The sequence below is a fragment of the Eupeodes corollae genome, chromosome 3 (assembly GCF_945859685.1).
Source record: "Eupeodes corollae chromosome 3, idEupCoro1.1, whole genome shotgun sequence".
Lineage (NCBI taxonomy): Eukaryota > Metazoa > Arthropoda > Insecta > Diptera > Syrphidae > Eupeodes > Eupeodes corollae.
The window spans coordinates 16803716-16815837 of NC_079149.1; the positions used below are offsets into that span (position 1 = coordinate 16803716).

The following is a 12122-nucleotide window of genomic DNA, read 5'->3' on the forward strand; positions in this document are numbered from 1 at the left end:
GATATTTTATCGGGTGGAGTGGGACGTGGACGGTTAACAAAACATGCACTGTTAACAAAATATTTTTAACTGATTTGTAGTTAAATTTTTTTTTCTGCGTTTGCTTTCCGTATCGACTGCGCCAGTTAAAGAAAAAGAGTTTTAGTTTTGTTTATGAGTTCTGTTTATTGCTGTGGTATATTCACGACTGAATTTCTATATCTACATTTTGTAGGTTGTTCGATCAGATATATTTCACATTTATTTTTAATATGCTGATCGAACAATTTACTTAATATATTATATTACAATTTGATATTTCATTAATTGTCAATTTGACATTTTAATTTACTCGTATTACATTTCATATGGAGCTCATTGCATATCCGTTTGGGGTTGTTGGACTACAATGGTGACGAAGGTCACCATACAAATATGTAACTCGCGTCCTACAAGCCCCAAAATTGGTAAACTTTGAACTCGTATATTCCATAGCATGGTTATTTTGCACCAAAATTGGGCACCAAAATCATATGATTTGATGCCTTTAGTCTTTTTTAAGTCGAAAGCCTATGCCAATAAGCCGCAAACCACCGCCGCGGCCCTAAAAAACAACATAATCGATACCATCCGTCAAATTCATCCTGAACTGGACCCTTGTAACGAGCGGCTCCCATCGAAACGATGTTATATAATGCCATGTTTATATTGCTTTCCAGCGTTAATTGTGACGCGAAGCAGGGACTAATCGTGACGACGATCTTTAGCTATTAACCGGATAGCAGAAAACGGGTTTAGCCCTCTTTGGTATTATATTTTTTGACCATGAGGAGATTTCCGATTGGAATTCCTGCAAACGTTGACTGATAAGTTATTTTTAAGAGTTAGCAAGGAACTTATTTCCGTTCATTAAGTCAGAGTTCGAGTAGGAAAAAAATATTTCTTATAAACAAGAAACAAATACGTCAACTTGTTTAAGGTTTGAAAAAATAAAAATTGGGTGGAATTCTAAGGAGACATTTCATGAAAATGCTGGGTATCAGAATGGATGATGATTTATATGAGGAAATTTCGCGTAGCAGAAATGTATCCATTTTAAATAAGCAATTAGATGATGCAGAAGAAAAACCAAGCATCAAATGATACCAATACCAATTTTCTGTATGCATCATCATCAGATAACATAATTTTTTCTATGGTTAGCACACTTTTTACATAAAGATAGAAACGGGCCCTTCAACAATTATGGAAAATGTATCTTATGGAAAGAGTCCCACTAACTACCAATATTTTAGAGTGCTGGAATACTTTCTGTTTAAGGGTAGTTCCTTTACGAAAACCTAACATTCATGCAGTTCCATAAATTCAAGTCTTTGTGGAGTGGACTTTTAAGGCTCTTCCAGTCGGTTTTACGAAAAACAGGACTAAGGTCCCAAAAGAAAGTATAAATGATGTGTTACTAGTTAAGTTGAACTTACTTACTTAAGGTGGTGCTACAGTCCTGTGTGAACTAGGGCCTCACCCAACAAACTTCTCTATTCTGCTCGGTCCCTAGCTATATGTGTCCAGTTTCGCGCTCCAAGTTGGGTGAGGTCACTTTCCACTTGTGCGCGCTACCTGATCCGCGGTCTTCCTTTACTGCGCTGTCTTGTGAGTGTAGATTCGAAGACTTTCCGGGCGGTTTCATGCGCTCTACGTGACCCAGACATTCTAGTCGTTGAAAATTTACCCTTCTGGCTAAGTCTTTGTCACTGTACAACCCGTACAGCTCGTCGTTCCATATTCTCCACCACTCAGCTTCGATGCTTACGGGACCGTAGATCACACGAAGAACTTTTCTCTCGAAACGACCCAAGGTGCTTTCATCCGCTTTTGTCATAGTCCATGCTTCTGCACCGTATAGCAGGACGGGGATGATTATATAGCAACACTTTGGTCCCTCGAAAGAGGACTTTACCACTCAATTGCTTTCTTAGTCCAAAGAAACAGCGGTTAGCAAGAGTTATTCTGCGTTTGATCTCAGCGCTGGTGTTGTTTTCTGCGTTTACAGCGGAGCCTAGGTAGACGAAGGCCTTGACTACCTCAAAGTTACGTCTGTCGATTGTGACGTTTTGACCAAGACTTCGGTGTTGTATGTCCTTTCTAGACGACAGCATGTACTTTGTTTTGCCAAAAGCCCCATTGACATCACGCTGAGTTCTTCCGATTATGCCAATGTCATCAGCATTTGCTAGTAATTGGACAGACTTTTGAAAGATAGTGCCTCTAGTGATGAAGTCGCATGACAGCGCATCACTTTGTCTAAAACCTTTTTTGACATCGAAAGGTTCTGTTAATCTGTTTCCAACCTTTATGGAGCAGCGTGAATTCTCCATGGTGTGGTCATCCTGCACAAACGGACGAATTTGGCAGGGATGCCAAAACAAGAGATGGCTCTATACAGCTCGTCCCTGTAGATGCTGTCATATGCGGCCTTGAAATCAATGAAAAGAAGGTGGGTGTCGATTTGGTGTTCTTAGGTTTTTTCCAGGATCTGCCGTAATGTTAAGCTGAACAGCAAATTAATTAAACACCTTAAGACGTAAAATTATATTTGAATACGACCCAAGGTGCTTTCATCCGCTTTTGTCATAGTCCATGCTTCTGCACCGTATAGCAGGACGGGGATGATTATATAGCCACACTTTGGTCCCTCGAAAGAGGACTTTACCACTGAATTGCTTTCTTAGTCCAAAGAAACAGCGGTTAGCAAGAGTTATTCTGCGTTTGATCTCAGCGCTGGTGTTGTTTTCTGCGTTTACAGCGGAGCCTAGGTAGACGAAGGCCTTGACTACCTCAAAGTTACGTCTGTCGATTGTGACGTTTTGACCAAGACTTCGGTGTTGTATGTCCTTTCTAGACGACAGCATGTACTTTGTTTTGCCAAAAGCCCCATTGACATCACGCTGAGTTCTTCCGATTATGCCAATGTCAACAGCATTTGCTAGTAATTGGACAGACTTTTGAAAGATAGTGCCTCTAGTGATGAAGTCGCATGACAGCGCATCACTTTGTCTAAAACCTTTTTTGACATCGAAAGGTTCTGTTAATCTGTTTCCAACCTTTATGGAGCAGCGTGAATTCTCCATGGTGTGGTCATCCTGCACAAACGGACGAATTTGGCAGGGATGCCAAAACTAGACATGGCTCTATACAGCTCGTCCCTGTAGATGCTGTCATATGCGGCCTTAAAATCAATGAAAAGAAGGTGGGTGTCGATTTGGTGTTCTTAGGTTTTTTCCAGGATCTGCCGTAATGTTAAGCTGAACAGCAAATTAATTAAACACCTTAAGACGTAAAATTATATTTGAATACGTTTTTATTTTTATTAAAAATTACGATCGATCCGTAAATGGATCTTTAGTCGATCTTCTGCTGTGAATTTTTAAACAAAATTAGTTTTTCAGTTTCCAAAAAATGTATCATTATTATTATATTTTATTAACTAGTAATTAAAATTACAAGCCTAACTGCGAAGACTATCGGCTCTGCTTGTTATTAAAATTTTTATAAATTTAGGTTAAGGGTTGTAAGAAATTTATTTACATTTTCGATATTTGAGCTGGTGGGGTTTTTTAATACGTTAAAGATCGATATATTTTTGAAGATTGATGTAAGAGCAAGTTTTGATGATTGGACAGTTTTCGAGGAGGTGATTTAAACTCATGGTTGTATTGCAGGTGGAGCATAAAGGTGGATTGTTTTTGTTTAGAAGCTGTTTGTGAGTTGCTGAGGTGTGACCAAGTCTTAAGCGGATGTAGTTAGAGATTTGTTGGTAGAGGTTGCTACTTTATCAGCTTCTTCGTTTCACGTATATTAGAATGACCTGGAGTCCACATCAATTTTATTTTATTCGGCTTTATTATTATCTTGTTCCTTGTCGCGGAAATAAGATCCGAATCGTTGTTTCGATTTTTAACTGCTTTCAGGACTGATATGCTATCAAAGCATATCACGAACTTATCGTTGGAATTCCTTATTGATTTGGCTGCTTGCAGAATAGCAAAGGCTTCTGCAGTAAAAATAGAAGCATATTCCGGATGGATGCCAATATTGAGGATTTGACCATCTTCAAATGTGACTGCAAACGATGTATGTATGTATTATCTTTTGATTTGGATCCATCAGTGAATACAAATTCCCAGCCTTTCGTTTAAAGTTCTGATGAGATACCAAAAAATTTAATTTTTTCGTGAATAATTTTTTCAAAGATCTGAAAAATAATATTACCAAACGATTAAAAATGTAATTCCCGTTTGATTTCGAACGAATTAAATGTTATCGTTCTCCGAACCCTGCATCAACTTCCAAAGATTTTTTCACTCAGATATTATTTACACAGAACCAGTTGAATTATGATTTCTCTCTTACTCTCCAAATAATAACTTTTTAATAAATATGATTTAAAATCATGAAAATGAATATAAAATTAACCAGCATGGTGTTCATATATGCGTTTCGCCCCGATGTAATCGTTGGTTTATTTTATATTCATTGTCATGATTTTAAATCAAATTTATTAAATTAAACGGTGTTCAGGAAAAACCAATTCGACTGTTATCAGTCAAACATTTCATCTTCAAATAACATTTTAGTCAATCTTGTTTTTATTTTTATACAAAATGTTTTTTTTTTTTATTTCAATTCACTATTTAAATGGTTGTTTTTTATTTTAATAATTTTGAATCACTGCAACACTAGTTGCAAGGAAGAAAATGCTACGGAAAAGAATATTGGTTTTGACAAGAAAATAAACAAAAAATTAAATTAAATATTAAACAGCTTATGTTTATAAAATACTTCAACCAATCATTATGATAAACATACAAATTTTGTATAGCTAAGGGAAACAAATTAACTAATCACACCCTTTTTAGTTTCGTTTTTTTGCTTGTTTAGAAGTTGTAGGTTTTTTTTCTTTTTCCGATTGTTTAGAGCCACCGTTCAGGAATGATGTGATTACTTCACTTATTTCCGGCATATCACTAGTCATCTGTAAAAAAAAAAAAAACAAAAGTAAAACATTACAATATTGTTCCAGAACAAAATATACATAAGTATCGTCATCAAAAAGTCAATAACATTTGTGAAATTGAAAATAAAAAATAAAGCGTGGTTTTCGTGTGAAAATTTAATTATAAATTTGTATAAGTTGAAGAGATGCATACACTGCGGGTCATAAGGTTAGAAGCAGGATTTTTTGAGAAGTAAAATTGATATTTCTCCCGTTACATAATGGATTAAAAAAAAAATAACTGAGGTTAATGAAAGACTATTTTGTTAACAACACAACATACATTTTGGGTATAGAAGAGATTAAGCTATCTGAACTTCTGAGACAAATTGTTAATTATGTCAAGAATATGCGAAAAATAAATCGGATCATTACATTAGAAGCACATAAAATAAATGAAAATAAAATGCAGTTATTCATATTTTGTTTAAGTTTTTTGGGTTTAATTAAATATTTAATAATGTGTGCTGCCACCAGCCTTTAAAATAACTTCAAAAATTCTATCTTTTAGGAATTTATAAAGATATTCCAAGTAGTCCAGTGAAATCTCACTCCAGGCCAATTTGATACCATGAATAAGCGCTTCCTTGTCATCGTATTGCTTCCCTCCCTCATAACCCTTACGTGTAAGCCAGCCCCACACATTTTCCATTATGTTAAGGTCCGGGGAATATGGTGGCCAAGGCAGCAAGTAGATGTTTTGGTTTGCAATGAAGGAGTTTACCTCTCGGGCTATGTGTCCTGCTGAAAAATTCATGAAATTGGTCCAAAAAGCTCGGTAATTTTGGGGAATACTGATTGCAGCAAGGCTTTGTAGGGTTTTCCAGTCATTTTACTACATTGGACTACCAAATCTATAGTGCCATAAAACGAAATTGAGCCCCAGACCATAACGCCTCCGTCTCTGCTATGGTGATGGTTTAAAAACCGCTCCTCTTTCCTCATGTCATGGAAATAATAATTAAAACCATCTGGCCCATCCAGGTTAACTTTTTTTTCGTCGGAAAAAATAACCTTCCGCCAATCATTTGTAGTCATTTAATTATGCACATCTCAGCTCATGTGATCTTTCGCAAAACACAAGCTTTACTTCTTCCTTGCGTCATTAAGTGGTGGTTTTTTTTTTAAGCTTTAGGCGCTTTATGTGTTTAACATTGCGGATTGTGCGTTTGACAGTCGATAAGCTGGCCTTAACATTATCTTTATCCCTAATTTTAGCTGCCGATAAAGATTAATTTGACACAAATTCCATAAGTATATTTCGCGTTTCGCGAAGTGTTAAGGCAGAGGAAGTGTTTCCTTTATATTTTTTTAGATACGACGATGGATTTTTTAAATAGTTGCTTACACAATGATCACATCGATTTATTTTTCGGGCTATAGCACGGCATGAAAGACCTTCAGAGTAATAAACATATATTCTTGCCATTTCCTCCACTGTTAAACATTTTTTATTTTTATTACAACTCAATAAACAACAGTTAATTTATGAAATGCACCGTTTATACCGAAAATAAAATAAATTCACTTCACAATACAACGTTTATATGTTCACTGCTTCTTATCTTATGACCCGATTTATTTTCGCATATCTTCAACTCAATTGACAATTTGTCATAAAGGAGCCGTTATCTAATTCTCTAATATTCCCAAATTTTGCATTTTGTTGTTAACAAAGTAGTCTTTCATTTACTTTAGTTGTTTTTTTCTAATTCACCATGTAACGGGAGAAATATCGATTTTACTTCTCAAAAATGCTTGCTTCTAACCTTATGACCCGCAGTGTATATAAAACAAGACAAATAAGCATTTTAGAGAAAAGCTAGTAAGTACGATGCAATCAAACTTGATTTTACAACTAATAAACTTGAATAAGATCTCTGTTCTTCACTTGCAGACGTTATTATAATGGGTGATTTTAACATCGATTGGTTTGTTAAGGGGACTTACAGAAAAAGAATTTTCGAAAGTATATCAGACATATCATTTAAACAATAGTGATCTAAAATACAAAAACAACAACAACACAACGTAGTCTATGAAATTGAATGCAAGGACAAAGGTAAAGAAAAATGTGATCTGGTATACATAGAACAAACGAAGAGAATCTTATGTACAAGACTAGCGGAACACGAATCAGACGTAAGAAAGAATAAAGAGTCAACAGGGTTTCGCAGCAACATAGCACAGAGTGGATACTCGATGGATTTCCAAGGGTAAAAATACTGGACAGGGAGTCGAAATTAAACAAACGTCTCACTTTGGAAAGCTTACGTATCCAGCACGCAATACTCAGCATACAAAACACATTATTTTACCGTTATCTTTATGAAATTTGTCAAGAGATTATTGCGTTTCTCTAATTATTACGTCATTATAAAGTAAAACCGTGAACAGTTAACATTGTTACACCTAAAAATTGTGAAACTATTGTTCAATTAGTGCAAAATGAAGAAAATCACTAAAGATTTGGAAAACCGAATTGTGGTACTCCTGCAAAACAAGGAAAGTACCCGGCAAATAGCTCAAAAGACTGGCGTTGGAAAGTCAACAATGATAGCAGCACAAAAAAGAAATAATTTGGAATCTCCAGGTTATTTTGGAGGACGACCAAGAATTCTGACGGATACTGACGCTCGTGAAATGGAACGGTTGCTTCGTAAAAGCTCCAAGCTAACACCTAAAAAAGCTACACTGGCCATTAACAAACCAACAAGCGAATAGACAGCCAGAAGAGCATTGAAAAGAATAGGGTTAATCGCGTCTGTAAAGCAGAAAAAACCTGCGCTTTCCAAGAAAAACATATTAGCTCGATTACAATTTTGTAAAGAACAAAAAACTGGTTTGTTGAAGACTGGAAACGCATTATATGGTCTGATGGAACAAAGATCAATCGTATTTTATCGGATGGTAAGTCTTATTATTGGCACCGACCCGGTGAGCAACTTCAGCAACATCAAGTCAAACAAACTATGAAACATGGCGGTGGTAGTATAATGGCGTGGACATGTTTCACGGCACGTTGGTCGTATCCATAAAATAGAAGGAATAATGAAGATAATATTTTGCAAACATATTTTTCTGAGTTTGTTGACCAGTGTGCGTATCCAATTGAGGAAATTGTATTCCAACAAGATGGAGACCCCAAGCATACCTCAAAAATAGTCAAAGAGTGGTTTGAAAACCAACCATTTAAAACATTTAAATGGCCTGCTCAAAGCCCAGATCTCAATCCAATTTGTGGACAATTGTTAAAAGAACTTTGTGTCAGCACAATTCGCCTCCAAATAATTTGAACGAGCTATGCGGTCGAGTCCAAGTCGCCTGGACCAATATACCAAACACAACAATTGAAAAATTAGTGGAAAGTATGCCAAGGAGAGTGAATAGTGTTTTAAAAAGAAAGGGTCTTTGGTCCAAGTACTAAAATGTTATTTAAATCTTTGTTTTTTGTATGCTAAGTCTTGCGTGCAAAAGTGGACTTATTGACTTTTTTTGTTTTTCTAAGAAATTTCTATTTTTTGTTTGTCAATGATGAGAGTAATAAATAAAAAATTAATAATTGAAAACCGGAAGCAAATTGAGTAATGTTTACGAGATTAACAGCAATATGAACTTAGGTTTGACAAACATCCGACCAGTTTTGCTAGCCACTGTAAATTTGAATAGTATTATCATGAAGAGGAACGGAACGCTCTTCCTGACATCTTTTTACGACTTCCTAAACAATTCGTTTCACATGTTTTGCATAATAATATAAAATAATAAATTCCCAGATTATTAAAAAAAAACAGAAGATAGAGAAGAATGTATACAAATTCAGCGAAGCTTCGAGGGAGTCAATGAAAATACATTTTTGTTATAATTTATTATTTATATTTTGTATAATTTGTTTTTTTGATTGTTTGATTGGTTAATTGGCAATGAAATCATTCAAAAAAGAAACACACAGGACAAAAAATAGAAGAAAAATTAGAACATAAACATTTTGTGGTTGCCAATTAGAAAAATTAAGGTTTTCCCTATTTTTTTCGAATCATTTTCAAATGAGACAAGTTTTTTAAACCATACTAATAATAGTGCAAATAGTGTAATGGGTCCGATTTGTCAAATTGAAAATTTTGACATTTCTCGAAGTTTCAAGGTCCCTAGAGTCGAAATAAAAGATTTTAAGAGAGTTGTCTGTGCTTGCGTGTGTACGTCCGAGACGTTTTTTCGTCGTCCATATCTCAAGATCCAGTAGAGGTATCGACTTGAAATAAATTTTGTTATACAGATAATAATGCAGAAAGATGCAGAAAAGGCTTTAAGGAAAATTGCGTGGGTGGTTTATTGACATAGCAATTTGAAAAAAAAAGGTAAATATTTTGATAAACCCAAAATATATCACGAACGATACCAAACAAATTAACGTTTTTTTATAAATAAAAAAAACGGAATATTTTTCCCCTCGAAAATTATACGAACAAAAAATTGTTTTATCTCCAAAACAATTTTATGTAACGAAAAATTTTGACATCTGGTAAAATTATGAGAAAATAAGAATGGCTTAAATAAATATTATTTTGTCTAATCGTGTGATAGTCAACATCTTTAGCATTGACGCTGTGAACGTTGACGGTGCGTGCGTTGACACAGAATATTTAGATCTTTTTATGACGTCAGACAGTCAACGTATATAAGTCTTGTAGATAACACCCAAATCAGAAGGGGTGAAATATTTCTTGCATCAACTAAGGAAACCCAAACACCTTGCGGCATATTTGGCGACATCGTGTATGTGATCGTTCCACAAAGAGGTGGTTGGCGACAAACATACCGAGAATATCGAGATGTTCAGTCTCATTGATGCAAGTGCCATCCATGGATAATGGCAAAGGGGTATATCTCGCTTTAACGATACAATTTCGATTATGTAAAGGACACAAATTCCTAAGATTAATGTTTGTAGACTTAAATTTCCGTGAACAATGTTGTCTGCTTAAAATGAGAGATTTGCCAAATCTGCCAATATCGTCCAAAACTCTTTCAAATATTTTTGGAATGCGGCAGTTTTTAATAAAAGGCAAAAGTGTTCGGTTTTTTTTTTTAAGTTTCATTATTGAGAGAGGGAATGGTGGGGTAACCATCTTTTGACGATGTGATAAAAGGACTTTAGATATTTTTTTCTAAAATAAGCTTGAGTTTATAGAAAGAAAGCCAAGATAGTAAAACAAACCTTTGGGAAATTCATGTTTTCCATTTCCTTCTTAGCTTCTGGGTCGTTCATCATCTTTGGCAAAATCAACATCAGCAATAATGGAAGCAACATCATCAATACCATTGGACTGAATAAGAAATCAGTTATCTATAAAATAAAAAAAAAAATGAATGAATAATCTTCGAAAAAGTGAATTTTGAAAGCAGTTAAAAGTTACCTTCCATTGTTCTCTCGTTTGGAAATACTTGAATCGTGTCAATGCCTTAAGTTTCAATGGATAAGGCACTTGTATAACTTGTGATGGCTGAACGTAGTTAACTTTTCTCGCTCTGAATTTTCCCTTTGGATTTATTTCAACCCGAACCTTAAAACAAAATCAATTATTATTATTAAGCATAAATTCATAGAGATCGAGACCTCCCATAGGTACAAAGAAGATATAACTTACTGGTTCATAGAAATAGTCGGGATTGTGAATTTCTAGAACATAGCTCCCAGAGGGAACACTACTTATAATAAATGCACCATCCTCACGAAGGAAGCCTTTGTATTCTCCACTATTTATGGAAAGTGTTGTTTCGCGCTGCCAATTCGAGTCTGGAGCATAGAGCTCCGGTGAGTAGACTCGTCCTTCAATCGTATATAGACCACTTACTTCATCTTCTTCACTACCAATTTGTATTTCACTTCTTGCATAAAATGCAAATGAAATAAATAAAACCAACGATGTGGTTAGTGTTGATTTAATCATATTTGTTTTTTTCTTTAATTAATGTGATTTTTCCAATTCAATTCATTAATTTTTCTTTTTTCACAATTCACAAGTCGTCAAGTCGTGGTTTTTATTTGAGGGATGATGATTTCTATTCATGTCAGAATACAACCTGTCAAATAAAATAATTTGGGACAAAATGACAGTTCAAGAGGAATTCTACACGTTGACGATCTTACACTATGTTCAGACTGTTTCACTTTAAGGCTCGAGTACAATGTATATTTTTTATAGGTTAAAGGCGTTTTTCTTCTTAAGCGCAGAGCGGAAAACTGAGTTGTGAAAGAAAGTCTTGTGTTTATTTTTATAGGTCAGATATATCTGAGCACTCGGTTTGTCAACCGGAACTAATGGAGTAAAAAGCGAAGCCAGAGAGAAAAAAACTAAACGAGAGAACCAACTTCGACGGTTGCTCTCTTTTTGCCTACAAGCTGCGATTTGCACATAAACTTACATAAGTATTAACTCCATATAAAAAAAATGTGGGGAACGAATACTTATGCAAGAAGATGTGCATACTTCCCACATTAAAAAAAAATGGCGTCCACCTTCGAAAAATGGCGGATGCCATGTTGTTCAGAGGTGTTCAAAGAAAATTCAAAATTGTGGATGAACAATTTTTTGGTATTCTCATTGTGTTACTTTGGGAGTAAAGCCTAGTACATACTTGTGAACCATCTCGTGAACCCATACAAATTCCAGTTTTTGGTTCACCCGTGAACTTGCTCGTGAAGCTGAGTGGAGAACAAAGTGGAGAGTTTTCGTTCACGGGCAATTCACGTGCAAAATGTACGGGAACTGTTGGTGAAGCTTTGACATTTGATTTGTTCATGTTCACAACGTGTACTCACTAGTGTGTACCAGTGAGCAATGTCAAAAGTTCACTTTCTCCACTGGCGAACGTTCACTTCACGAGGAAGTATGTACTAGGCTTAATATCATTCGAATATGAAGTGAAATTAATTACTCTTGTTAGGTGCCAGAACAATTAAGATTTAGCAACAATTGTAAATTACGCATTTAGAGAAATATTAGTTAGTTATTTGAAGCCAGTTTTAATTATTAAGTCAGTAAAATAAATTAGGTGGTGCAACGGTGCAATGAGAATTAGGACCTAG

The 12122-nt window shown here is 35.2% G+C and overlaps 1 protein-coding gene across 1 annotated transcript; it reads right to left on the reverse strand.

Moving 5' to 3' along the window:
- Positions 1 to 4607: 4607 nt before the first annotated feature.
- Positions 4608 to 11101, reverse strand: LOC129948941 (ER membrane protein complex subunit 7 homolog). Its single transcript, XM_056060092.1, has 4 exons — positions 10681 to 11101; positions 10450 to 10596; positions 10251 to 10379; positions 4608 to 5011 (listed from the first exon to the last, which is right to left on the reverse strand). Exons 1-4 carry the CDS (start codon positions 10981 to 10983, stop codon positions 4892 to 4894), a joined length of 699 nt encoding a protein of 232 aa, XP_055916067.1. The 5' UTR covers positions 10984 to 11101; the 3' UTR covers positions 4608 to 4891.
- Positions 11102 to 12122: the final 1021 nt, after the last annotated feature.

Excerpts from the sequence above, each read along its gene's own strand:
- LOC129948941 (XM_056060092.1), bottom strand. The coding sequence starts at position 10,983 with ATGATTAAATCAACACTAACCACATCGTTGGTTTTATTTATTTCATTT. Across the intron at positions 10,597-10,680 it reads CCGACTATTTCTATGAACCA|GTTCGGGTTGAAATAAATCC; the intron begins GTAAGTTATATC and ends TTTTGTTTTAAG. Across the intron at positions 10,380-10,449 it reads AAACGAGAGAACAATGGAAG|ATAACTGATTTCTTATTCAG; the intron begins GTAACTTTTAAC and ends TTTATTTTATAG.